General features: G+C 46.8%; 1 protein-coding gene across 2 annotated transcripts; it reads right to left on the bottom strand.

Annotated features, from left to right (window-relative positions):
- Positions 1–42: 42 nt before the first annotated feature.
- On the bottom strand, positions 43–27,980 carry Edem2 (ER degradation enhancing alpha-mannosidase like protein 2). Of its 2 annotated transcripts, none has more exons than XM_050151011.1 (11): positions 27,777–27,980; positions 27,436–27,546; positions 24,785–24,824; positions 20,695–20,800; positions 15,517–15,642; positions 13,147–13,358; positions 10,708–10,849; positions 8,607–8,734; positions 6,353–6,497; positions 3,202–3,323; positions 43–620 (listed from the first exon to the last, which is right to left on the bottom strand). In XM_050151011.1, exons 1-11 carry the CDS (start codon positions 27,881–27,883, stop codon positions 120–122), a joined length of 1,740 nt encoding a protein of 579 aa, XP_050006968.1. In that variant the 5' UTR covers positions 27,884–27,980; the 3' UTR covers positions 43–119. The 2 variants fall into 2 exon arrangements, with proteins under 2 accessions (XP_050006968.1, XP_050006969.1); XM_050151012.1 differs by having other exon boundaries at positions 8,610–8,734; positions 27,777–27,978.

Below are 27,980 nucleotides of genomic sequence, written 5' to 3'. Positions count from 1 at the left end.
ACACAATTCCTTTGATTGGAATCTCATCAAGAGCCCAGTATGTAAAACCTGATAGCCAAAAGCAGATTTATTATTATAGCTTATCTCAAAAAAATAAAAATTAAAAACTTATCCAGTGGTTATGAGGAGTCTAGGAAAACCTGGCCTAGCAATGCCAGTTTAGAGGTGAAGGGCTGGCTAGGGCAGCTGAGAAGTGGGGTTCTCTGCTTAGCAGGCTGCTTCCCTCTGGGCTGGTCATGGTTTTCAGGTGAGGAGAGCGTGCCTGGCTCTGCTGGGGGCTCCCAGGGTCCTGAGCGCATTGTCTTTCTCCGAGCTCTTGACCTGCTCTCTTTGAGAGAGTAGAACTCCCTCATCAAGTCCTCCACTTCCCACTGCTCCTCCTTCAGCCGCCGGCAACAGTGCAAGGCGGCGGGATCAATGGGGTGAGCTTCGGTGTTGAAGATGTAGCCCCCAGCTCCCAGGATGCACTCCCCATGGGGGGTCATCACAGAGTCAAAGGTGGAGCCGTTGTTATGGATGAAGTTGTTTGGGTGGAAAAGAAGGTAGAGGTATTTCACAGTCTCGGCCAGGAAGAATGACTCCATGCGGTTGTCCAGCTTGTGGTCCCGGAGGTCCTTGATCTGCCACAGGAGAGGAAAGAAGCAAGTCAGAACTGACCATGGTTTGGGAGTTAGGGTCGGGCAGCCCCCTTCAGAAACTGCTCAGCCACTAAAGAGCTGAGGCCTTTGGGTGAATCACGTCTTTGAGCTTCACTCTTCCTAAGCCACCACCGCCTCTCACCTGAATAATGACAAACTGCTTCTGCGTCGGTCCTTCCCCTATGGTACAATTAGATTGCAGGTCTTACCTGTCACTTCTCTTAAATCTCTGGGACATCTCATTGCACACAGGCTAAGGATCTGAGTCTGTCCGATCCTCCAGGACCTAGTCCCTGCTCCCTCTCTGCCCTACCTGGATCCTTTTCTTACAGCTCCAGGCTCAAATTACACTCTCACCTGAGGGTCTTTGTGAAGGTTTTTAAGCATGTATCTAAGGAAGTAGGGGAGCCAGCTACGAGGCCGACAGGGGAACAAAAAGAGACGTGCCTCTGCCTCTGTCCCTGCCCCTCTGCTCCTCACGTCCTCTTTGAACTCTCTGAACTCTTCTGTGGTCTCTTTAGCCCTTTGTAGCCATTCTACCACTGATTCACATTTATACAGACACATGGATGATAGACAGAGGTAGATGTAACTCCTGCATGATGCATAATCCGAGGATTAATATCATTGTTAAAGACTTGAATGGAGTCTGGAGAGACTGGAAAGACAAAGAACTTGTGTTTGCCCATGGACAGCTATCAAGGGAAACTGGGACTACTTGGCAAACCGCAACAACAAACCTATGTAGCTTATAAATTTATTATTAGATAAATCCTGACGCTGTGGAAAGGTATCAGTGTGCCCATCCGTTTCCAACACAGTCCTCACGACAAAAGTGACACACCCTCCTGACCTGACCCTTCCTTATGAGTGTCAGGTTTGGACTACTGTGCATAACTAAAGGTTGGCTATGGAGACAGAAGCTCCCAGGCCGATGAGTGGGATCATCTACTACAGATGCTTGCTTTTAGCTTCTTAGATTTTTCAGTACATTTAGCCAAAATGAATTCTCAGTGGACATTTGGATTACACAACACTATGACTCAAGTATCGACTCAATCAAAGACCAAGTCGGGTTTTCTTCCCTGTTTGACAAAGATTGAAGGGCTGTTCCCATCATGCACCTTGGGAGACTTCCCAGAGGCCTCCTTTTCATGGAAATGAGCTTAGCTTTCCCAGTGGACTCATTGCTTTGGTTTTTCAGAGAACTGAACACACTGGAAGCCAAAACAAACCACCGCTCTACTACCCCGCTCACTACAGGTCTTCTCCAGCACAGTTGTGGAGTGCGTGTCCAGCGTACATCAGGCCCTAGGCTCAATCTTCAGCACAAGAAAGGAAAAGGGTCTGTCTATACCTTACTTATAAAGTACCAACACATCCCAAAATTGTGCAGAACTTTTGCTTTGAATTCCACATTCCAATACAAACTCTGTAACTCTTAGGAAACACACTGTTCCTTTTCTTAGCCGTCTGCCTTCTGTGTATTAGTGTGGCTGTCTGCACCTTGCCTGTTGGGTCCTATGAGGATGTCAGCTCTGTCATGGAGCTGTTAGTATGCTATTTCTAATGTACCAATCAGATCATGACACCGCTCTGCTGCGGACCCCACCCCAAATCCCACTCTCTCCTGTGCCTACAAAGGCTCTGCATCATCCACCTCTTCCTTTCCGTGTCCTCCTCTCTACCCTTCCTCCTTGCTCACTCTCCTACTCCAACCACACTGGTTTTCTTTCTATCTCTCATAAACGTTTTTATTATTTTTCCAACTAAAATGTAAGCTCCTGAGAGCAAGGGTCCAGGTCTGCCTGTCTCTACCCCTGGCCTGGAACAGTGCCTGGCACATGCCAGTCACACAGTAAATACCCGTGAGAACACAGAACTGCTTACTAAGGAGCCCATGCCTGATGAACACAGGACTATGGGACTCCAGATTTCATTTCTTAAAATTTATTTTAAAAGCCCTCAGACAAAAATTTTCTACAAACCCCACTTTGCAAAGCACGTATTCTGAGAGACGAGGACCACTGGTGCCGAGAGCTTAGGGTCTAACCCACCTTGGCAGCTAGTCCCACAGCATTTGTGAGACTCCATTTTGGTTAACTGACAATCCCAGTAACTACAATAATGTGGACTTGCTTTATAAGCTGGGCTGCCCTGCCCTGGGGCCCACAGAAAGGCCACAGTTAGGATGTTTATCAGTCACCCAACATTCCCGGACTGTGTGCTCACTGCTTACCCTAGCAATGACAAGCTACAGGCCGAAAAGAAACTTTTCAGCCTCTTCCATGCTCCTGCCCTTGTGCCCTATAGCTACACCAGCCTGTAAGAGGATGCTGGACTCTAACTCCTGCAGAGCCTGCAGTTCTTTCCACAGAAGGCCTTTCTGCCTGCCTGAGTCACTCTTCCCTGGCCTGTCTTTCCTGACCTTTCACCCTTCAACAGAGGCCTTCGGCAAGCCTCACTGTTCACAGTGTACAGCCGCTCCCCTCCGGTGCTGACGCTCCAGCGCTCCCAGCCACCACCATGGCTTGTAAGTGGCAAGAGGCCCCGAAACACTCACGGTTGCAAATCCGCACTCCACCTTGCTGATTTTCTCAATTGACTCCACTGCGTCTCTCCCGAGTTCTAGGAGAGTGGGATCCCCTGTGGCGCGGTAGAGGTACATTGCGCTCTCGATGAGCTCTGTAAAGACAAGCAGACCTTCTCAGTGGCTGAGCAGGCATGGCACGGGGCCCACTCAGGAAAAGGACTTCCCCTCCATTGCCAGTCTGCAGAGCCCCACTGGAGAGAGTCATAGCACAGCTTTGGGGACTACTTGGCAAACTGCAACCAACGAAACCATTGTAGCTTATCAATTTATTATTAGATAAGTTCTGGCATTGTGGAGAGACTGGAGGTTTCCATGGTGAGTTTTCAGAGCCAAGATGCACAGATCCTGAAGCTCCACTGAACCCGGCAGACTCCCATCCCCCAAAGAAAGAGGCAGCGGCTCTGGGACAGAAAAGGTAGCAGAGGTTGTGGCCTGATCCGTAACATCTGTTCTCTCCCTGACTTCTGCAGTGTCCGTGGCTGTCTGACTCGTGACTATTCCCAGAAACCAAGGAAAAGAACAACCATGGAACACGGTGCCATGAAGGAGGACTTGCCCAACACATGCAAGGCCCTGGCTACAATTCCCAGCACCACAGAAAAAGAAAAAACATTAATTAAAAAAAGCTGGGCGTGGTGGCACAGACCTAAAAATCCCAGCTCCTGGAAAATGACGATCAAGAGTTCTAAGTCGCCCTCATCAGTACAGTGAGTTCAAAGCTAACCTGGGCTACATGAGAAGGTGCTTCAGATGCTCTGAAGGATCCTATTCTTCACCACAGCTGGAAATTCAGCCAGGGGCTCTTTCCTAAGCCAGATATTGGCCAACAGGAGTGGACCCAGGTGAGACTATTTACCATTAAAAATAAGAAAATACGTATTGCTTTTAAATACATGAATTTTTATCGGGAAAAATGATTCTGTGCTGTCGACAGCCTCGGTGGGCAGAAGTGAAAGCTTATCATTTTTTCTTTTTCTTTAAATTATTTTGGGACAGGGTCTCTCTGTGCAGTTCTAGCTGTCCTTGAACTCTGTAGACCAGGCTGGCCCTTAACTTACAGAGATTCACCTGTCTCTGCCTCCTGAGTGCTGGGATTAAAGGTGTGCACCGCCACCGCCCCGCTTCTCAAATCAAAGAATTTCTCTCTTCCCTTCCCCGACATCTCCCCTGAGTGCCTTTCCTGGCTCTTTCCCTTCTGGTGGGAACTCTAACTCTGACTTCTTTACTCATCTACCCATTTCTGTAGTGTGGGGAGCAGAGCCAGGGCCTTGCACATGCTAGGTCCTCACACAGAGCCACAGACCTCCCACCAGAGCTGTGTCCACAGGTACCCCCACCAGAGCTGTGTCCACAGACACCCCGCCAGAGCTGTGTCTGTAGGCACACCACCTACCACTGAGTTGTGTCTGTAGGCACACCCCCTACCACTGAGCCTCATCTACTCTTTTGGATCTCCACCCATCTCCTCAGATCTCTCTCTCTCCCTTCCCTCCCCTCATCCCACAGGCCTCTAAACAAGCACTAACCCAACTGCTCACATTCTAGGGTGCATTCCAGGGCAGACAACACACGCAGAAAGACAGTGTTCTCGTGGGAGGCCTCTCTCTGCTGTCAGCAGCTGGCTGGGTCAAGGCCAACTTTTTCTCTTTTTCACACGTGGGCTTCGTGTGTGAGCCAGTGCTTTGCTTAATGCCCTTCCCCCTCAACTCTGAAGGACAGTCCAGGGAGGTAAAGGCCCTTATAAAGGACTTTAGGCTAGGTTCTGTAACTGTCATCAAAGGCTCAGACCAGCCGGGAGGTGGTGGCGCACGCCTTTAATCTCAGCACTCAGCAGGGAGAGGCAGGTGGATCTCTGTGAGTTCGAGGCCAGCCTGGTCTACAGAATGAGTTCCAGGATGACTGACTCCATAGTTACTGGGAAACCCTGTTTTGGATAAAAAAAAAAAAAAAAAAAAAGACTCCTGCCAGACCCGTGCACTAGCCAGTCTAGCTACAGAATAGCATCTTATCTTCCCTACCTATTGTGTGGGGGAAGGAAGGGTGACTGACTCGGCACTCCTAGAATTCCTGGCAGTGATGTGTGTTTCTCTCTAGAACCTTCCTGCCAGCCAGCCCTGCAGATAGAGCAGGTTGCCTTCAGCAGCAGCAGCTCTCTCTTGTGATAACCAGAAAACCAGTGGCTGCGGAGGATTTCAATAAGAAGGGCCTCTCTGAAGCCCCAGTGTAGAAAACCATCTAAATGTTTGTGTGTAGTCGCAAAGTTGAGTTTTATTTTATCTCCTGGTAACAATAAATATGACTGATATTTCCCAGGAGTCTTCTTTAAAAAAAAAATAAAACAAAACAAACAAAAGCCATGAGAACAACTGTGTGAGAAACACCACAAGCAGCAGCTCCTGCGGTCCTGGCGTGTGACTGCCGTTCTCCCCGCCCACTGTCCTACGCGCACTAGGGTTAGAAGCAGCAAAAACTGGGGCAGAGAACACAGAGCATGGGGGAGTCCCTAGGAAGGACAGGCAGAGACTACCATGCTGAGACAACCATAATACAAACTGACCAACACTAGGCTGTGAGTCCACCTGCCGACTAAGCTTGGCCTCTGACTCCCTTGCCCTTCTAGCCTCACTTTTTAACATCCCTGCAATGAATCAGAAGACATCAGAGCTGAGAAGGAATGTAAGATAGTGCCCAGTTTGTGGCACTCTCCTTGATTCTGAGCTGCCAAGAACAAGTGAATGAAACCTGACAATGGCTTAAGGGCCAAGGTTCTGTCAGTCCGTCCTATAGAAGTGTACTTTGCCCCTACCACTCATAGAAGGGGCCTACAGTCTGTGATGTTCTGGTGGCAGAAGTCCCCAGGACTCAGCCTAGCTGGCATTTCCCTTTTTTGCTCATTTCTCCAAGTTTGAAAGAACATAGATAGGACTTAGATAGGAAACTTGGGTTCTGGTTCCAGCTCCTAGCTTGGCCAAGCCACTCCAACCTACCAGAACTCAGTTCCCATCTCTAGCAGGAAAACCACTAGCGAAGAAAGAAAAGTGGCCTAGGGAGCACCCATGAAGGGTCAGGGTGTGAAGACTCAGAGCCTGCAGACTGGCCACGGACTAAACACACCGCTTACCCGGTCGAAGTGGATAGCCTTCCCGCTTCTCCACTGTGTATCCCTGAGGAATGTTGTAGAATTCTGGCAGCCCCCCAAATTGCTTCCATACAGTGTAGTAATTGAGGAAGGTCCTCATGGCATTGTCAATGTCCCCAATAAGGCTCTGTGGAAAAGAAATGGTCACCAGGTCAGCAGACTCAGGCATGAGTCCACGGGCAAAACATCACAATCAATTAATCTCAAGCAAACCTTGGAAGCCAAACATGCTATTATCAATCCTGAGGTTGATTACCGACTCTGTGCCATCCTGAGCCACAGAGCAAACTTCTCTGGGACTTATCTACAAGACAAAAAAATGCAACACCTATTCATACCTTGTTGAGGGCCTGAGATTAGGAGAAAGGCTGGCTGTACTAAGGCTCAGGAGGCTCCTACACCTCCAACAGAGAGCCATGCCCAACTCTTCAAGTTTCTCTATGCAGACCTGGGTTTTTTCTTTTTCTTTTTTTTTTTTAATACAGTCTCTTGAACATGCCGCTCTGGCTCTGCACTCTCTGTATTCATTCAATAATCTGCCTTGGTTTTCTTCCGCATATACTGAGAACCCTTCTGTTTATACAGCTGCACAGTACTCTGTCACCTAGACCAGAACTGAATCCATTCTAGAAGAAGACACTTGGCTTGGTTCCAGTCTTTTGCCATTTGCTAAAACAATTAATGCTGCACTAAATAATGCCTCTACATCACTTCAAACATATGAAATGTATCTGTAAGACCAATCTCCAGAAACAGGCTCTGTGGGTCAGAGGATATGTCTACTTAAAGAATCCTTTACTTCCCTTCTTTTCCTTCAAGACAGTCTCACCACATGACTCTGTCTATCCTGGAACTTGCTGTGTAGGCAAGGCTGATCTCAGACTCAGAGATTCACTCATTTCCTCCTAAGTGCTGGATGAAAGTATGTGCTACCTCAGCCAGGTCGCTTGCTTATATTTTATAATCCTACTCATTATTTCTCCTGCTGCTTTACTCTAGTACAACAGCAACCTTTAGTTCTTTGTGTTTCCGTGACTTTTTATGTGTGTATGTGTGCATAGGTGTGTGTTCCTGTGCCTGTGTGTGGAAGCCAGGACACAGACTCAAGTGTTGATCCTTAGAAGATGTCCCCTTGTTTTTTGAGATAGGGTCCCTCACTGGCCTGGAGCTCTTACCAAGTAGGCTAAGTGTACTAAGTTCCAGGCCAGACAGGACTACATAGTGAGGCTCTCTCCAACAACAAAACAAAACAACAACAGAAACACATTTCCAACAACAGTGTTGTGGGATATTTCATCACACTGTGTAAAAATGTGTCACTCTGATTGGTTTAATAAAAAGCTGAACAGCCAATGGCTAGGCAGGAGAGGTTAGGTGGGACTTCCAGGCAGAGAAAGGAATTCAGAAGGATGAATCTAGGGGTGCAGGAGATGCCAGCAAGACACTGAGGAAGTCGGCTGTACATTATGGAGGACAGGTAACAAATCACATGGAAGAACTTAGATTAATAGAAATGAATAAATTTAAATTCTAAGAGCTAGTGGGACAAGTCTAAGCTAAGGCCAAGCAATCATAATTAATAGAAGTCTCTGTGCTGTTATTTGGGACCTGCTAGACCAAAGGAAAGTCCAACTACACAACACTGTTTCCTGAAAGCAGGTTTTGTGTTTATAACACAAAGGTAGACTGTCCGTTTTTCTCAATACTTGGGTGGCAGAAGCAGAGGGAATCAGAAGTTCAAGGTCATCCCCCATTATGGTAGTGAATTCAAGGCCAGCCTGGGATATGTGAGGTCCTGTCTCAAAACAAAACAAAAGCTAACTGCAGGCATCATTTAGATTACAAACTATTTTGGTACAAGAAATATTATGGTACAGGTAAGGGATATTAGATGGGCTCCAAGGCCTCTCCTAAGTATAATTCTACCAGACTGGGTCAGGGGGGGTAATCAGCACAATGTTGAGGAGGGAACTTGAGAGAAATGCCTGGTGAAAAGCAGCTCTTGCCAGTGGCTGCTCCCTTGGCCTGGGGCACGCCGCACATTGCTGCAGGCGGCACTTCACCCACAGCCAGCTTGGAGCTCGGTTCCTTAAGCTCCCTTGGAAGACTTGGTTAGGGAGAGTGGCGCATCTGCCCGACTCACTTTAGTTCTTTCTTCCTCACACTGCCCCGGAGCACTCAAGCAGCTTGCGTCCATCATCACACCATAGAACAGTGATCACTCTCTGACACGTCCTACCTGAAGACCAGGCCAGTAGGCCTCCAAGGACTGGAAGACTGGCATGGACACGGTGCCCTTGTACATCTGCACCCACAGGTACCAGTCATCGAAGTGAGTGTAATTCCGGATGGCTCTGTTGTACTCTGCATCATGGAGAAGAGGAAATGGGCACAGGTGACCGAACAGACAGACAAGCCTTGACGACAAAAGTGAACCCTTATGCTATGACCTGCAGCATGGCCTAGCGTTGTTTGGAACAGACTAGGACACAACGAGGTAAGCGCATTAAAAAGGAACAGGGGTTCAACACTTCATGTGCAGATTCTTTTCCACGTGTTAGCTATGACCTGGGGCAAACTTTCCCCTCTTCTGCCTCAGCTCTATCATATGTTAAACTGGGGAAGTAATGTTATAGACCTTGTGAGATTGTTCAGTCATTACTCAGCTAACAAACTGGTATTCAGATATCCATAAGACAAAGCCTCCCCAACAAGGAGCTGGCAGAGCAGTCGGAAGCTGAGCTGACATTTATCCCCTAGGATGTACGTCCACGATGACTTTAGTTCTGTGTTCACTGCAGAATCTCCACTGCTAGCACTGTGCATAATAAATAAACATAAGAATAAACGAAGAGGGAGCTGGAGAGATGGCTCAGTGGTTAAGAGCACTGGCTGCTCTACCAGAGGTCCTGAGTTCGATTCCCAGCAACCACATGGTGGCTCACAACCATCTGTAATGAGATCTGGCACCCTCCTCTGGCGTGCAGGCATACACGAAGGCAGAATGTTGTATACATAATCAATCAATCAATCAATCTTTAAAAAAAAGAATAAATGAAGAACCAAATGCAGACACAAATTCATAAGCTATGTCAAAAACTGTAGTAAAAAGAAACAACCCATGCTCAAAGGTTGGCCCAGGGATTGGTACATCAAATGTCACCCAACAAAGATGCGCCTAATAAGCCAACAGCAGCTGTAGTAACTACTGCTGTGAGCTCGACGCCTGTATGGCAATTATTACCAGGGGCCCACAAGGTCGGTTTTTACTAATCTGATAGCTGTGGCCTACTGCAAAGGACTGGGAGAAGCCAGAAATGAGAAGGCAGAGGGCATACGTCGCCGGTTCTATGCTGAGAAGAAGCACACTTCTTCCTAGGCAGGGCATGCAAACTAGGCTCTGAAGGGAGGATGGAATGCGGTCATATGTAGACAGGAAATAAAAATACTCTAGGAGAAGCGAACACCATGTAAAGTGGCCAAGAGGTAAGGCGTCCAGACCGGAGGGACGCTCACTAAGACACAAGAGGCTAGAAAGCAGGTGAAGCGAAACAATGGGGAAACTCAGAAACCTCAGGAAGTAAACAACTCTGAGGCTTCAAGAAGTCCCTGAAATCAACCAGATACACTGCACCCCTCCCTCACTAAGAATATATAAGCTGTGAGGGCTGCTCAGTGGATTTCTCTCACAAGCTTAGTTGCCTGGAAGGAGCTGAGACTAGCTCCAAGTCACCTGAAGAAGTAGAGAGCGGCCTAATAGATGCGGAGATCAGCCAAGCTACTGGAGGGGCTCTGACCACTAGAGCTGTCTGGAAGAGACTCTCCAGTCTGCTGAATTGTAAACTGTGCGGTATGCTCTGGGTTTCCACGTCACCCACGCTGATTCATTTGGTGATGCAGCTATCTTTGAGTCATTTCTGCTTGCACCTCTCACTTATTTCTGCAAGGAACCCCAATAAAACTCTCTGTTTCACTGAACTGGATCTTGATGGTATCCTTACTTTAGTCTGGTATTGGTTCCCTATCTGGGGCGAGGTGTTTGTCCACGTCTCCTCAGGAATGAATGGTGTCACAAAGGGGGGGGGGGGAGATAAAGAATTTAATGTTATCCTTGGCTACAGAGAATTTCAGACAAGCCTAGGCTACATGAGACCTTGATTCAAAACCAAAAATAAATAAAAAACAAAAACAAATAGAACAAAACCTAAACCAAACAAGCCCATAAAGCAGAAAAAGACAATCTGAAGAGGTACAGTGGGAATCAAGGGCCTCCAGTGGCTCTGGATGCAGAATGGACGGCTTCTGTAGGCACAAACCCCCTTACCCGCCCCTTTTACCTAGAAACATCGCCATGAGCTTCTTATCCTGAAGAAGGATGGCTCCTTTCACCAGGTACTCAAAATAGGAGTCCACGCCAGCCCCGATGCCTGCATCCTGGGCCACCCACTTGCCAGTGAGCACGTCGATGTGATTGCCAACCTAAAAGAGAAACACAGTCCCTAGGAAGGACCAAGGCCAAAGGACGATCTATCTACCTGGTGCTCTAACTGCCCGGTGACGTGCCAGGCAGGCACCTCAGCATTTCCTGAAGACATGTGGGCTATGGAGAAAGCCACGAGCCTGGGCCACAGCCATCCTACTGTGGAGACAGCTCGTGTCCATTGGAAAGAACTGACTTAGCACACTAGACCAAAAGGAAAGGGAAAGAGAATGATCTGAAGTATCCACTCCTTGCTTAGGGAGCGATGAGGAGAACTTGTTTCTGGAATCTGTCACGGACTCAAGGCACGAGTTTGTGACTCCAGTGTCTAAAAATCCAACAAAGCTGGGCATGAGGCACAGTAGGAGGGTAGCTGCTCAGCATTCACAAGGCCCTGGGTTCAAACCCCAGTATCAAAAAGTCAAAAACAAAACAGCTCATACACACACACACACACACACACATGCTGAGTTCCCAGTCACAGTCTGCATCTCACTATAGCTAACAGATTTTTATTATTTTTTAAATGTAATATTACTATTTTTATTCTATCTATCTATCTATCTATCTATCTATCTATCTATCTATCTATCTCGATGTGTGTTTGTCACACATGAATGTCGACAGGCCAGGATGCCTCCAGAGTGGCATCTGAAGGGATTTTATGAATCTGCAGCCAAACTCCACTCTCTGAGCTGACTTTGCACCAAACTTTACATAAAACCACTTTCAAAAACAAGAAGCTGTAGTGTCTCCGCATAGTTTGTTTTATTTTGTGGTTTTTCCAGACAGGGTTTCTCTGTGTAACCGTCCTGGCTGTTCTATATAATTCATTCTGTACACCAGACTGGCCTCGAACTCTTACAGCTCTGCCTGTCCCCACCTCCCAAGTGCTGGGACTGATAGCATGCGCCACCACCACCCGGCCATCATAGTTTTTAATACACTAATATCACTGCTGGTATATGAGAGCCAGAGAGGCTAAACAACTTTGAAGCAGGGTCAGGACTTGAATCTAGCACTGAAATGCTACTGTCCTGATTGCGTTGGATTAATGACTGGTAGTGTCACTGGTTTATCCCTTCTGGGATTTGACACTAGCTTTGAGGATTAGCTGGTCTGGAATAGGTTAAATATCCATTTATTAATAGGAACTGAAGGGAAAATGAAGCCCTAGGGTCAAATATGCTTGGGAAATGTTAAGCAAAGCTAAAGAGATTCCTTTACCATTGCATTTAATAACTTTCACTCTGTTCAAGTTCTTTGTGACTCTTAAAAAGAAAAAGGAAGAAAAAAAGTAAAAAACAATAACAACAAAAACTCTGATACCATATACAAGAATTCCCTAATTTAACTGTTCTGGAGTTATTTTTTCATAGACCAGCCACTCAACATCTCTCGGTACTGGTGTTCTGGAAAACAGTTTCGCAATGCCGATAGTCACCAGAGGCCCAGGTAAACTGGTAATCTATGGTCAATGAGTCAGGGGTGTGAAGTGTCTGACTCCTGCCTAGAGGTGAGAAAGGCTCAGAGCATAACAGAACTCTGTTCCTGCCAAGGATGAGCTGTCTGGCTCTCTTCTCTCCTGTGCTAGCTGGTTTTAAGTCAACTTGACACAGATAGAGTCATTTTGGAAAAGAGAACCTTAACTGAGAAAATGCCTCCATTAGACTGGCCTGTGAGCAAGTCTGTGGCACATCTTGAAGATTGATGGAGCAGGGCTTGGCTCATTGTGGGTGGTATAACCCCAGGGCTGGTGATCCTGGAAGGTCTAACAAAACCGGTTGAGCAAGCCAGTCGGTAGCACTCTTCCGTGGCCCTGCCTCAGTTCCTGCCTCGGGTTCCTGCCTCGGGTTCCTGCCCTGACTGCCCTGACTGTGGACTACAAGATGTAACAGACGCTTTTTTCCCTGCTGCTCTTGGTCATGGTAGTTTTTCACTGCAACAGAAACCCTAACTAATGCAGCTCTGTTGAAAAGCAAATGGCTCCGTCTACTTTGGTATCCTGGGCCACTCCTATAATCACTGTAAGATTCCCTTCCTTGTTTTTTTTTTTTTTTTTTTTTGATTTTTCGAAACAGGGTTTCTCTGTAACTTTTTGGTTCCTGTCCTGGAACTAGCTTTTGTAGACCAGGCTGGCCTCAAACTCACAAAGATCCACCTGTCTCTACCTCCCTAGTGCTGGGATTAAAGGCGTGCGCCACCACCGCCTGGCCTCCTTGGCTGAACTCTTAACTCATGGGGTGGGGGCACACAGAAGCCTTAGCTTACACAAGGAAGGCAGCAGCTGACTTACCAGCCCAATATCTGACCGGCTCTCCCAGAGGCGCATCAGGGCCACCCTGGCCACATCTTCAAACACGGGGTCACCGGTGAGGCTGCTCAGGGTGGCAAATTCTACAATGAAGGTCCCAATCCCCGCTGTACAGGTAACAGGGGTCTCTCCAGGGTTCACACCATGAAGCAGGTTCACAGTTCCGTAGGGCATGCCCGTGGGGGTCTGAAACGCTAAAGCATCAGAAACTTAGATCCCAGGTGGAAGGAGAGTTAGGTGGTGAGGACAGACCCCAAGCTTTAGGCCTCAATCAGCACTTGTTTCTTTTTTCTTGTTAACTGTTTGAGTCTGAGCCAGAGAAAGATATACGCCTCACTGCAGGACCCTTAACTGTGTAACCCCGAGGCCGCCAAACACTGTGCTAGGTAACCTTGGGTTCCTGCTGTGATGAGGGGACCTGGAAAGAGCTGAGCCCTGGCTACCACACTCCACACAACTTTATTTATTTTACTACTTTGTTTTCACACTGTGCCTTCCAAAGCCTGCAGGAAACCGAGCGTGAAGCAGGTCGGGCTGGTGCTGCAGTGAGCCCCGCTGGCAGTTAATCAGAGACTCTCATCAAGTCAAACACATCGGTAGAGAGGTCAATTTTAGATTCTGATTCAGATAAAAGTTCAGGGAAAAATTATTTTTAAAAGAAAACCTAAAAATAGGAAACAAACTAAACCACTAATACAATACAACCCCTACTTAACAGGTAGGGAAAACTGTGCCTGTCACAAGTGACTCAGCTAAAGGTCACAAAGGAGAGTCACAGAGAGAGGGAGTTGGAAACGCTTGAGCTGACCCCACCCCTTCAAATCCAGCCCAGAGCTTTGTCTATCCTACCCCTTGCCTCCAAGCCCAGGGAGGAACTGGAGGATGAGCCCAAGATAGAGATTTCCTTTCCACCCCCAAGACAAACAACGGCAGAGCAGTCACTCGTCACCAAATTGTGAACTATTTTGTCAAAACTTAGAGTGCTACAAGGTCCAGACACTCCTGCAGGAGGAATGAGACCTGCTCTCTGGCACAGAGCAGGCAGGGAGAAAACGTCACAAGCAAGAGGGGCTCAAAGGAGTACTTGAGAGACAGGCAGGAAGTGCGCCAAGGAGGGTGTGGTCCGAGAATCCTCTTTCTTGACCTATAGAGATACACCGCTGCTGGCTTCATAATTGCTCGGTATGAACTTTAGAATATGTATATTACTCAGTGCAAATAATTTTTTAATGAGAAAAAAATAGAAGGCGCAGTAAGGCAGTTTTCTCCGGGGATGAATCACACAGGACATGATGTTTGTGAGGAGACACGTGGCTGTGAGCCATGAGCTATGAGACCTGAGCCCAGCTCGTTCTCTCGCCTGGCCCTCCCCAAGGCCGAGAGACAAATAAATGAGATGGCCAAGGAGCCAGTAGAATGCACGCAATGCCAGTCATGTGTCTGGGTGTGAACCACCCTGGACTCCTACCACACCCAGGACAGAACACAGTGTCCAGCTGATGCTGCTGAGCCCAGCAGCGATGGCCCCACTGGATAAAAACACAGAAACTTGGCTCATAGTTCTGAACATGGCTTAACCAGCAAACCCAATCTCTGTCATCTCAAGTTTGCTAAGCATCTTCTGTCTGACCTCAGCTTAGCCTTCCAAAAGATACATCTAGCAGGTACAAACTATGGTTGACAGAGAAATTGAGCCACGGAGCAGGAGAATGACATGGCCAAGATGCTGGGTGACTGAGGAAAGCCTAGAACCTGCAGCCCTAAGGCTCAGACCAAAGCTATTCCCTGGGGCCCTCTCATTCCAGCAGTATGTGACCTGGGAGGGGACAAGAGGGCTCCCTCAAAATAAATGCAAGGACGACTGAATCTGTGAGACTCGCTTGGCCTACACCTGCAAGCAGTAGTAACATCCTGAGCCAACACTCCAGCAAGCCCTTAAAATGCCCAGGACTCTCCTGACTTCAGTAGTGAGAACTCTCCTGGTTTTTATAGTGGATGGTTTTACAGGGGTAGAAATAGAGATTTGAAGTTTTAAAAGACAAAAATCAGGGGAAAATCTCAGCACTGCCATTCTCACCTCCAGCAAGAGAGGTTGGGTTAGAGCCAGATGTGGTGGCACACACCTGCTAACTTGGCACCTGGGAGGCAGAGGCGGGACTGTCAAAACCTCAAGGTGAGCCTTGACTGTATAGTAAGTTACAGGCTAGCAAGAGCTATATAGTGAGACCCTATCTGTTAGGAAGAGAGGAAAAGAGGATCTACTGGGCTTTGTGCCATTGTCACCTCCCATTGCCCCTAATCCACCTTCAGTCCCCACCCCTCACCTCTGCCCCATCTCTGCCTGGCTCTTACCTGGGAGCAGTTTTCGGGCTGCTTCCTCAGCCATCCTGAGGAGAGGTCCAGAACAAGGCCATCCAGCTTCTACTTCCACTCCAGCCTTCTTTGACAGCAGATGAGCAGAAAGGAGTCCACCTACCACTAAAGAAGGCACAAAACACAAGTGTCAGGGTCCTACCAGTTTCTCTCTTATGCAAACTAGAACTAACCACTCTACTGGAGTGCCTCACTAGGAAGGAGCTAGCAAAAGCCATCCCTACCCAGGCAAAGTGGCACACACCTCTAATCCCAGTGCCTGGGAAGTAGAGGCAGAGTTTGAAGCCATCCTGGACTACACAGTGAGATCCTGTCAGCTTTCATAGTGCCAAAAGGCGCGACGCAATCCGGAGAAAACAGACTTACCCAGCAGAGGACCCTGAATGCTGTGATACTGACCTGTCTGCCAAGGCACGCCCACAGGCGCAATAGCGGCATGACTGTCGAGGAGGAGCCACACACTTTCTGACTCCATCTGAGACTTGCTCCAAAGGAGGGAATGTATGTCTGGTAATGGAAACCTGACCAAAAGCCCACGGTGAGGGAGGTCAAAGGCTCCTAGGGATAAATCTCCTACGTGGGGCTGATGAAAAGACATGTCAAACTGCCTTCCAAATAGTTATTTGTCCCCCCATAGATTAATACTTCAAAAGGAGCTTCTCCAAAAGCAATCAGTATTGTAGTGTTCCACTTATTCCCAATGCAGATTCATAGCTACTGCTGAGTGTTCAGCCCTCAACAGAACAAATGCCCTCCTAGCGGCTTAGGAGGTATCTCAGAAGAGGGGTGGCCCAGATGTAAGGGGCAGAGGATGGAGAGGAATGCTGGGTCTATGGCATGGCCGTTGCACTCGCTAACTCACAGCCGCTATGGTCTCTGCACAGGGCCAGGCCGGGAAACATTCCAGCATGAATGAGACGGGTGTTCGGGAGGCCCCATCCCCAGCTGAGGGACCACTGCTAAGCGATGGCTGCTAGCATCTGGCCACTGCTAGGCTGCCCATGTTCCAGTGGATAACCACACACTCCTGTGCAGGCCATATTTCCTAGGTATGACCGTTGGGAGAGGAAGTATGAGGAGAAGTTCTAGAGCGAGTGAGAAGAGGGATTTGAGTTGAATATGACCAAGGTACATTATATACATCTATGAAATCATAGTTCGGTGAGTTAAGGTACCTACTGCCAAGTCTGATGATGTGAGTTCTACTCCCAGGACTCACACAGCGGAAGGAGAAAATTAATCTCTCCCCCAGGTTGTTCTCTGACCCCACACACATGCTATGTCATTGTGTGTTCACCCACACCCATACAATAAATGAGTCAATGTAATACAACTTTAAAAAATAAATTAAAATATCCTAAAACTGTGGTTCTCAACCTTCCTAATGCTGCAACATTATACAGTTCTTCATGTTGTGGTGACCCCCAGCCATAAAATTATTTTCTCTGCTACTTCATAACTGCAATTTTGCTACTGTTATGAATCATAACATAAATACCTGATAGCAAGATATCTAATATGCAACCCCAGAGGGATTGAGAACCACTGTTCTAAAACAAACAAAAGTCATTCCTTACTCCCACCTATTGGACAGCATTAACAGGGTTTTTCCCTTGGTGGTGACAAAAACAATGGCCACTCCTTGAAGTCGCCAGGACAGACCAAGGTCTAGGCACTGCTCCTCCTCTGCAGATACCAATTTTAAGGTTCAGAGGAACGAAGTGGCTTGCCCTGGCTCACCTATATGACAGGCGGTAGGATAGTCTGTCCGACTCTAAAGCGTGGCTCACTTCGGTCCATCACCACTGCCTCCATCTTACTTTTCGAGTCATCACACTATATTCAGGGTGTGTGTATTTCTGTGACTGGAAATACGGCTGACCAGGCACCAGAAGTGCTCTCTGGCAAAAAATAACCTGTGACCTTAAGCTTCGGTTTTCCTTCCTCCTGTCTAAGAGGAGTGGAGACAAAGACAGGACTAGGCCAACAAGTCCTCTGGTAAAAGGTCTCTGCGTGAAGTGTGTCCTCTAAGAAGTAGACATTCTACAGAAGAATGAATTAAAGCTGGACCCGCATACGTCCTCGAGTGGACACGAGGACAATTACAAGCCTCAAACGTGGGTACTAAGTAAAAGTAAGGGGGCTACGTGAGAGCCAAAGTTATGTTTTTAGTTTTAATTACTGTGCCTGAGAGATCCATGAAATAAACCTGCCTCTAACATGTGAGCCCCTTGCCCAGGGACAGACACTTCCTGAAACGCTGGAGGCTACTGCATATGGGAGACCACAAGCCGTATGGGTTTGCTCCCCTAAACAAGTTTGTTTGACTCAACTGCACCAGATGTGCTGGATCACATGGAGGTGGGAGGTGCACAGGCAGGAAATACGTCACAATGTACACTTGCCCCTGGCTGGACATAGGCTGGAGGTCCCGCAGGCAGGAAGTACATTGGGATATATGCTTGCACCTTATTGAACTGACGGGAAGTACAGTGGCCTTTTGGGTTTGTCTTTATAAACCTCTGTAAAATATTACTTAAGTTGCCTTTTTCTGGAACCCTGGAAAGGTCCTAGCCAGAGTCCATCATCCAGCCAATATTTAACTAAAGTTTGCTTCAAATTTGGCTCAAAAATTGTAGAACAGGTCTTTCTGTCTCAATTCTCAGGTTTAACAGTTAGGGAACAAATCCCAAGAGAGGCCATGACTACAACCAGGAACTCACAAATTTTACGGTCTGAATTCATGTGAACTGAACAGTCGAGAAAACCTCAAATGGTAGCATAAACATGGCGCTGTGGGCGTCTGAAGGGTTCAGTTTTGCAGAAGTAGAGATCTGACCCGAGACCTTGTCATGCCTGGCAAATTCTTCACACGAAGCCACATCCCCAGCATTAAGACAGGCTTTGTAGGAAGTGCCTCACGCCACACGGCAGAAATCAACAACAATAATAACCTGGGGAAAAAGCACATTCTATCCAGGCCTCTAAGAATCCAATTGGTGGAGTCTAGGAAATGTACCTACAGTAAATAATGCAAATAAAAAATTTAAATCTCAAAACAGCATTGCGGAAAGGAAGCTTCTGATAACAACAGAGGTAAGGTGCACCACCATGTCAGACGCTGGGGTTTTCACAAAGAGGACAGAAAATAATTATCAGAAATACACGTAAAGAAATGAAAGAGACTGGATATAGAAAGATGTAATAAAAAACAGTGAAAAAAATTGACTAAGTATATTTACAAAAGTACCATTTTTTTCTAAAGATAAAAATACAATAATTATGTGAAAATTGCATGATTTGCTAGTACATAAGATACACGTGATGAAAGACCTAGTGGACTTGAAGACAGCCAAAGTTATCCAGAGTGCAACAGTAAGATACAGAGTGTTCCCTAGATACAAGAGCAACGTAGGGGACAGGGTGAGAAGTCACGTTGGAACCAAAATAAATAGGTAAATAAATAATAAATAAATAAATGGGAGAAAATAGGGGAGAGGCATTATTTGACCAAGGAAAAACAGCAACTTATAGACCCAAGAAACCTAAGCAAGATAAAAAGAAACCCACATTGATATACACAACGTAAGTGTATACATTGCAGAACATCAAAAAGAGAAAAGACCTGTTTTCCCACTTTGTTCCCTCAAACAAAGGATTTTAAAAGCGCCTACAGTCTGGGTGACAATGGGAGACAGCTGCACTCATTGGCTGTGCTGTCTTCTCAATGGCCACGCGTACTTACAATTTTCCAGAATAAGATGCATTTTAAAAGGACAGAAACATATTTATCTACAAAGAAATGACCGTGAGATTGGTAAACATTCTTAACAAAATGAAAGCAAAAAACAGTGGAAAAATTTCTTTGATAGACTAAGAGAAAATAATCATTAGCAGCGGCCATACATGCAGCAAAAAGTATCTCCCAAAGACCGAAGGAAGCGAGACAAAGACATTTTCGTGTAAACAAAATCTGGGAAAGTTTGCCAAGAACATATCCACGTAAAGGAAAATTCTGAAGTTCTTTAAAGAAAAGACCAATCGCACATAACAAAGCCCGAGACACTAAAGCAAAGACAGCCAGAGAGGTGGTAAGGGGCTGGGGAGGTGGCTCAGTTTGTGAGGTGCTTGTCCTGTAAGTATGAGGACCTGAATTCCATCCTTATCATCAACGTAAAAGAAGTGAGTGTGATGGTACACACTTGCAGTCCCAGTGCCGGGGAAGCAGACAGGAGGATCGCTGGGCTCACAGGCCTGCCAGCCCTGCTGAGGCAGCAAGCCCCAGGTCCCAGGGAGGGACTCTGGCTCAGAACACAAGGTGGACAGCTCCTGATGAATACTACCAGGATCTGACCATCTGACCAGGATGGACCCTTGCATGAACACGCGCGTGTGCACGCATGCATGCACAGACACACACACATACTAAACACATGAGTAAACCTAAGCTTCAACTATAAAGAACTAAACTATGGAACTACAGTACATGTGTTCTCTGTCTTACCACAGAGAGTAGAGATTTTTTACTACTTCTAGAATTTGATAAATTATTTGTTTTATTTGCTAAGAAAGCTATTTTAGAAGATACCGCACACAACTTCAACATTAATAAGAGGAAAATGGGAGCTGAGTGTGGTAGCTCACGTCTGTGATCTCAGCAAGAAGGCGGCTTTGGCTTTGAGGTCAGCTTGTCCTACGTAGTGAGTTGTAATCCAGCCTTGGCAACAGTGTGAGGGCCATGTCTCAAAAAGCCACTATCAGGGTGTGGTGGTACATGCCTTTAATCCCAGCACTAGGGAGGTAAAGGTGGGAGGAGCATACTGAGTTTAAGGTCAGCCTGGTCTATGCAGTCAGTTTTTGGCCAGCCAGAGTTACAAAGTGAGACTAAGTCTCAAAAAGCAAAAAATAATAAACCAAATCAAAAAACCATTTTCATCATCCACAAAGTTTAACCACATAACAAAAACCTTCAGGAAAGCAGAGATAAACCTTTCCTGTTCCAACACCAAGGAAACAATATTTACTCTGGGAGGGGGCAGCATTGTCTGTCACTAGTCTGGACCAGTATCCTGGAAAGGTGACCCCCAAAGACCTCATTTCCCATTTTGGTAGTCAGAGACCGCACCTCTCTTAAAGGCCCCAGAAGGCAGTGCTCACCTCGTATGTTGGTTTCAAACACAGAGGCATTCACGTCGATATCAAAGTCCACGTTGTCCTGGAGAACCTCCACCACTCTTTGGAATTCAGAGGTATTCCCCAAAATCTGGAATGAAAGAGAACCCTGACCACACTGCTCCCCAAGCATGGACGAAGTTTAGACGCTGGTGTGCCCTCACTCTTTGGTCAAGACTCTGTCGTCGGCTCAGCTACGCCGAGCCAGCAACCACGCAGAAACCTAGTCTAACTTCCTGGTCCATTTAAACGGATCCTGTACAAACAAAGCAGGGTCAGTAGTGGACATGAGCTGTTTGTAGCTCCCCTGTCCTTTGTACCTTGTGGAAAACAATGCCAGTTGCTTCCCAATGTTCTTTACCCCAAAGCTGCCTGCCAGAGGCCAAGCACCCTGAAGCCACTGGCTTCCTTTGCTTCGAGAGGTCACTATGTGACATATATCAGAGGCACCTTCGGGAACAAATCTCTTCCTAACAATAGACAGGGCTAGCACGGCTTTTACTCTGGCCCTGCTTTTCTGCCTTGAGAACAGACACAGTTTCTGGAGTGGTGGCAGCTATGTTTCATCGTGGGATACCAAGCATGAAAATAAAAGCCTTACGATTGGAGAGGAGGAAGCTACAAAGAGCCTGAGTCTCTGGTGCCACGTTACTAATGAGACTCTTTACTAGAAGAAAAAATGACCTCTTGGCTTCCTTTTTCTTTCCTTTTCATTTTTGAAAGATATATTTTATTTTGTGGGTTTGAGGGCTTTGCCTCCACACAAGTGTGCCACATTCACACTTGGTGCCCTTGGAGGCCAAAGTGGGGGGTTGGAACTCCTAGCACTGGAGTTACAGATGGTTGTGAGCCACCATGTTGGTGCTGGGACCCAAACCCAGGCCCTCTACAAGAGCAACAGTGCTCTTAACCACCGAGTCATCTCTCCAGCCCGAAAACTGTATGTGTCAAGGATGGGTCACGTTTTCATTCAGCTTCGTGGTTCTTATCCATTTGGGGTTGGTAGGGATTGAACCCATAGCCTCATATATAAGGCGAGGATTCTGTCAACTGAATCCTCTCTTTTACTCGGGAAAATAAATGTTTAAATCACCTGTCAGATGTTACATATGTGTGTGTCTACATGTATGTTTATATAAACATATGTGTTGTGTGTGGATATACATATATGGAGGGAGAGAACATGTAGGAAGTAGAGGTGGGGAGAAGAGAGAGAGATTGACAGAGAGAGAGAGAACAAACTTGTTTGCTTAGATGGTCTCATACAGCCCAGGCTGGCCTCGAACTCACTATATAAGCCAAGAATGGCCTTGGACTTATGATGTTCCTAGGATTGTGCCACCATGCCTAACCTGATATATATTAATTTTTCTGCTAATAGCACCCCAAATTTTCCTTGAACACTCTTCCTCCCGCAGTCACTCCCATAATTCTGGAGTGGGTGGTCCCATGTCCCCAGCTGTGGAGTGGGTACTTCACTAGGACCAGCCAAGGTACCATATCCCTTCCCCAAGTGATACCATTTGGAAATACATATGTGATCTAAATCTGATCAGTAAAAACTTACTCCTTGCATTAAAAGGAAAGGATGATACTTTGACCATATTGTTTCTTAATCTGGAGTATGCCAAAAAGCAACAGGCTGGCGTACTGCTTATGAAGACCGAGAACACAGCAGGCAAGAAAGCAGAGATAAAAGGTGGAAGGAGACTCCTGCTGACGTCATCTGTCTCTCTGGATCAGGTCTGAGGCCAGCCTTTGATCTGAACTTTTTAGTTATCTGATTGAGTTTGTCTTCCTGCCTAAGTCAGTTGAACTGAGCCTCTGCTTGCAGTCCAAACAATTCCTGACTATCCCAAGTTCTCTAGGAGGGAGCCAGCCTACCTGCAGTCCGGTTTCTCTCGCTGTTCACCTTCCGTTAGCTATCTTCTCTGCAGTAAAACTACCCATTCTCCTCCAGCTCCTCACTGGGGAGTGTCACCTGTTCTACCATGCCTCTGATTCTTCTTCTCTTCAGAACCCCTAAGAACTCCATCCACTACTGCCAGGCTCTCTATTCCTTTCTACATTAAACAAGACAAGATGAAAAGACCTTTGCGATGGCAGAGGCCTCAGTCAGCCTTGTATTTCTCCAGAGTGCCAGATGCAGCTCGGGAAGCAATTACTTGACAAATGTTTGTTGACCTCACAAACCTTTCTTCACTCGGCAGTCCGTGATCTCAAAGCAGAAATTTCATAACTTCCTGTCTCCTACTTAAGAAATGCCAGTGGCTCCTCCGTACTCTCAGATGAAGGAGCATAGCACAGTGAAGAAGAGCTGCAGCCCCCAGCCCCACCATCCCCCCATGTCACCTGTCCCTCCTCTCTCCAGATTCCTAGGGAACCCGGCCTCCCTTCCATTCACTGCACTTGCTTCCTTCCATCTCTCCCGCCACAGAGCCTTGCACTAGCTGGCCCGGAGCACGCGTCTTCCATCTCTTTCCCACTCACCACCAGCTCCTCCTTCAAATTCCACCTCCACTTTCACATCACTGCCTCCGAGAACTTCTCCCAAGCCTCCTCAGTCTAGGTCAGATCTTTTTTTTTTCTTTTGGGGTTTTTGGTTTTGTTTTGTTTTGTTTTTATTTCCAAGACAGGGTTTCTTTTGTATATTTCTGGCTGTCCTAGAACTCACTCCACAGACAAGGCTAGCCTTGAACTCGCAGACTGGCCTGCCTCTGCCTCTTCCTTCCCAGTGCTGGGACTAAAGGCGTGCACCACCACACCCAGCCAGATCATTTTTGTTAAAAAAAAAAAAAAAACTTTCCAATACAAAGCCCTGGACTCAATGGGTGATTATCATTTTTTATGGCTATTCTTTGATTCTGTGTGTGTTTCCAGTGCTAACATCTCAAACTCCAGGCAAACAGAGGTCATTTCTGTTTAAACTCGCCATTTTGACTCCCAAGTTTAGCTCCATGCTTGGGATTTAGTTGTCTTCACTAACTATTTGATAAATAGATAAGAATATACAAATTAACAGTAAACAAAAAATTATAAGCCAAACCATATTTATATAGTGTTCATAGTCACATAAATATTATAGATGTATAGAAATGAGGAGTGGCCGGGCAGGGTGGTAAATCTTTATCATCTTGGCACTGGGGAGACTGAGGCAAGAAGATTGCCAAGCTTGAGGTGTGCCTGGCTAAGCAACAAAACCCTGGGTGGGGTGTGTGAACAGGAGACAGTCACAGATTCGAGTCACATTAAATTAAGTTTAAGTCTGAGTTCTGTTTTTAATCTTTCTAAGCATCACATTTCTCAGCTATAGGAAGGAATAAAATAATGAAGTCATAAAACCATGAGATTATTGGAAGGATTAAATAGGATAATGCATATGTTGTAATCTGGGTAAGTAATCACGGGAAACTGTGTGGACGTCTATAGGTTTCCAACAGGTAGCACTATTTTGAGTGGTTACAGAAACCTATCAAGTGAGTCTAGCTGGAGGAAGTAAGTAACTGGGGGGGCAGCATGGGGGGAGGACCTTGTCCCTGGTCCATCCTATCTCCTGATCTGTTTCCTATTCACCATGAGACGAAGAAGCATCTCTGCCACATTATTGCCCAAGCACACGGAGCTAGACAATCATGTGCTGAAGCCTCTGAAACCGTGAGCCTACATAAATCCTTCCTCCTTTTAAACTGTTCTCTTGTGTGGTCATGATAAACACTGACTAATACAGCCTGTAAAGGCCTTAGCACAAGGCATACACAAGGCACAGTAAACAGTGCTGTTATCTTATGGTCACTGCACATGGCTACTAGAACGTCTCTGTGTCTCTCACTGACCTGGGCAAGTCTACCGCATGTCCTCTATAAATATCTGTTCAATGACTGAACCTGCGTAAGTTGGTTTTCTCTTGAAACTTGGCATTCTCTACTATGCAGTTGGGTAACCAAGGCCTGGTGGCTCAGAATCATGAGATAAAGACCTAGCAGAAGAATTTACTTTTTACCCACAGACAAGCAACCAAAAGAGGAAGGATGTCGGTTAGGCAATGGTAGCGAGGGAAAGAAATAGGGATACTTACCAGCAAGGTGTCCAGGGCATCAATCAGCGTCAGAGAGAAACTGTAAAGAGACAAAGTCCCAACTGTTTCATAAGAACATCAAACACCGGATTCATAACCGCCCAAATCAGATTCGCCCAAAACTCAAATGAGGCACAGTGATGTCCTTAAATATCCCATGTACAGTTACAACTGAGGAACCAAAGGGGAAGTCAGAGCCTTCTGACTACCTGATGTAGCTCAGCTGTAATGAACATTCACCCATGTTTCCTGGCATCTTCCTGACCATGGGGAGGCAGCACAGATTGTAACACACTAACAGCTGGAGAATGCTCAAGGCTGTGTCACTTATAACATCAAGAGCTAGAAATTACTGGCTGCTCACAAGCTGAGGAGTGATGAACAATCTATGATATGGACAAATACAAATCTAGGACATTATTAAGATATGGTTATCAGAGTTCTATGTACTAAAAGAGATCATGCTGTTAAGTGAAAACACCGTGTATGAAGTAAACTACATAGCATGTTTTCATCTGTACTTCAAATAAAAAAACCATACAAGGGCTGGACAATTGGCTCAGGGGTTAAGAGCGCTTATTGCTCTTGCAGAGGACCTGAGTTTGACTCCCACAACAACATGGGGTTCAGAACTGCTGGCAACTACAGTTGCAGGGACTCTAGCCAGGAGCCTCCACAGCCTCCTGCACACATATGGTACACCTAAATTTGTGTGAAACAAACACACGAATCATTAATAAAATTTAAAAAGCCATACTGACAGAAAGAAGGTGTGTTGCTGTTAGGGCCAGTAATAGCAGAGGGATAATTTATAGGGCACACAGAAATTTTTTAGGGTAAAGAAGTATTCTAGGGCTGGAGACGGCTCAGAGGTTAAGAACACTGGCTGCTCTTCCAGAGGACCTGGGTTCAATTCCCAGTATCCACATAGCAGCTCACAATGGTCTGTAACTCCACTTACAGGATCTGGCACCCTCACACAGACACACTTGCAGGCAAATCATCAATGCATATAAAATATAAAAAATATTCTATAATGCTAGTTGTGTAGTGGTTACTATACATTTAAAATAGGGTATTTTATTATATATAAATTATAACAAGTTCCTTTTTTACAAAGTTAAACTTTTTAATAAGCTAATTTTTTTTTACAGAGATATACAACAGCCAGGTGTGGTATATGGCTGCAGCTCCAGCACTGGTAAGGCTGATACAGAGGGACGGAGAGTTTAAAAGCAGGCTGAGCTACATAGCAAGATCCTGTCTCAATAATAAATAATACATATCTGCGCATGGACTCCAGGATGATATACAGGACAGGTCATGCTGGAGCTCTACGGAATGAGAAAGTCATGCATGATTCCGTCCTGCGGCAATTAGCCATTTGTTTGTTCTTGCCTTTTGTTCCAACTATAAAATAAAAAACGGCACAAGCTCTTAGCTTGTTTGTCTAGTTCTTGGCACAGAAACCATACCATCGTTTAAGAATACTTGTTTAAAAAAAAAACAAAACAAAGATAATAAGCCAGGAGCGATGGTAAACACCTGCAATCTCAGCTTAGGAAGTGGAGGCAGAAGCACCAGAAGTTTGAGGTAATTCTCAGCTATGTAATGAGTTTGAAGCCAGCCTGGGCTATGTCGGACCCCATCTGAAAACACACACACATAGCCTGGGCTACATGGGACCCTATCTGAAAACATACATACACACACCACCTGGGCTATATGGGACCCTATTGAAAACACACACACACACCGCCTGGGCTACATGGGACCTTATTGAAAACACACACATACACACACACACACACACACACACACCCAGCCTGGGCGACGTGGGACCCTATCTGAAAACACACACACCACCTGGGCTATGTGGAACCCTATTGAAAACACACAGGCACACACGCGCACACACACTGCCTGGGCTACGTGGGACTCTATCTGAAAACACACACACACACACACCCCTCCAGATTCTAGCCCTAACCCCCAAGAGTGTTAAGAGAATTAAACAGGATGGCACTGAAAAGCACATGGCAGTGTTCAATCCCTGTCCGTTTCTGCTAATGCAATGATTCTTCACTGAGCTGGGTTTTTATTCTAGTGAAATTGAAAACTGTGATGGCACAGGAATTACTAACAGAAAATGAATCAGGTGACTTGTGTGCATGGTGGTGAGGGGAACTGAAACCGGGGAGGTGGATGAAGATAGCGGTGACACGGAACAGCGGTATGAAGACGGAGGGGAAATATTTTCCAGTCATACAGAGAACACAACTACAAAGGACCTTCCATCTGGGGAGAGTAACACCCCCTCCTGGAGCTGGGGGGCCCACCTATAAAATGAAGAAGTTGAGTTTTCTGACTCTTGGAAGTTCTTTCAAAAGATTCTGCGACTCCAGAAATGTGCCCAAGTGTTCCTGTGTGGTGCCTGTTCCAGAGGTCTAGCCTGCTGGATGATTAATCCAAGATTAATCCAAGACTTTTTATACTGTGAAAGCTGTGTAGACTCTGACAGCGTTGGTTTGGATTGAGGGGAAGGGGTTGAATCAGCCCAGGCCGGAAACGATCCAGAATCAGTGAGACCTTGAAGCCACCAGCCCTCCTAAGACCCCAGCCAACCCCCTTGGCCCTCAAGCTCGCTCTACCTGCCCCAGGTGTCGTGCCCGTCACAGGTCAGAGGTCTCAGCTCATCGTAGGGAAAGGCATTTTCCAGGTAACTGTCGTAGGCGTGGTAGAACATGGCCTTGACTCGCTCCCTGGTGCGAGGGATGAGAAATAAGGTAGGGGGCCAGAACCCAAAAAACCAGGCGGGAGAAAGGAGCAGACACAGGACGGAGAGTGGGAACCACCATGTGATTTCTGCCGAGGGCCCAGCAGCGGGACCGATCACGTCAGGGTAGGGGTCCTGGGGCAGAGGGAAGGGAAGGGGCCCGGTGGGCGCTTGCCAGTCCCCAGCCGTGGAGAGCAGGAGCCTGGCCCCCTTCACCTGTAGTGGGCGGGGTCGGGCGCGGTGCCGTCGGGGCCTGGCGCACCATGGTGCAGGGGCAGGAGCACGCACACGAGGCCGAGCGAGATGAGCAGCCGGAAAGGCATAGAGCTCGTGTCCTGTCAGTGCCGCCGCAGCAGCTGCAGCCACCGCCACCCGCTCATCCTCCGAGCCGCTGCTGGTTCTTCCGGGGATACGCACCAC

This window comes from Alexandromys fortis, unplaced genomic scaffold (assembly GCF_014885135.2).
Source record: "Alexandromys fortis isolate MF-2015 unplaced genomic scaffold, M_Fortis_MF-2015_v1.1 scaffold_27, whole genome shotgun sequence".
NCBI lineage: Eukaryota > Metazoa > Chordata > Mammalia > Rodentia > Cricetidae > Alexandromys > Alexandromys fortis.
Note: the sequence above shows the minus strand (reverse complement) of the source record. Positions and strands in the feature narration are given on the sequence as shown.

Coding starts and splice junctions, on each gene's coding strand:
- Edem2 (XM_050151011.1), bottom strand. CDS start 27,883: ATGCCTTTCCGGCTGCTCATCTCGCTCGGCCTCGTGTGCGTGCTCCTG. Junction 15,643..20,694: donor GTTTGAAACCAACATACGAG/GTGAGCACTGCC, acceptor TGCCTTCTTTAG/TGGTAGGTGGACTCCTTTCT. Junction 8,735..10,707: donor GCTCATGGCGATGTTTCTAG/GTAAAAGGGGCG, acceptor TCCATGATGCAG/AGTACAACAGAGCCATCCGG.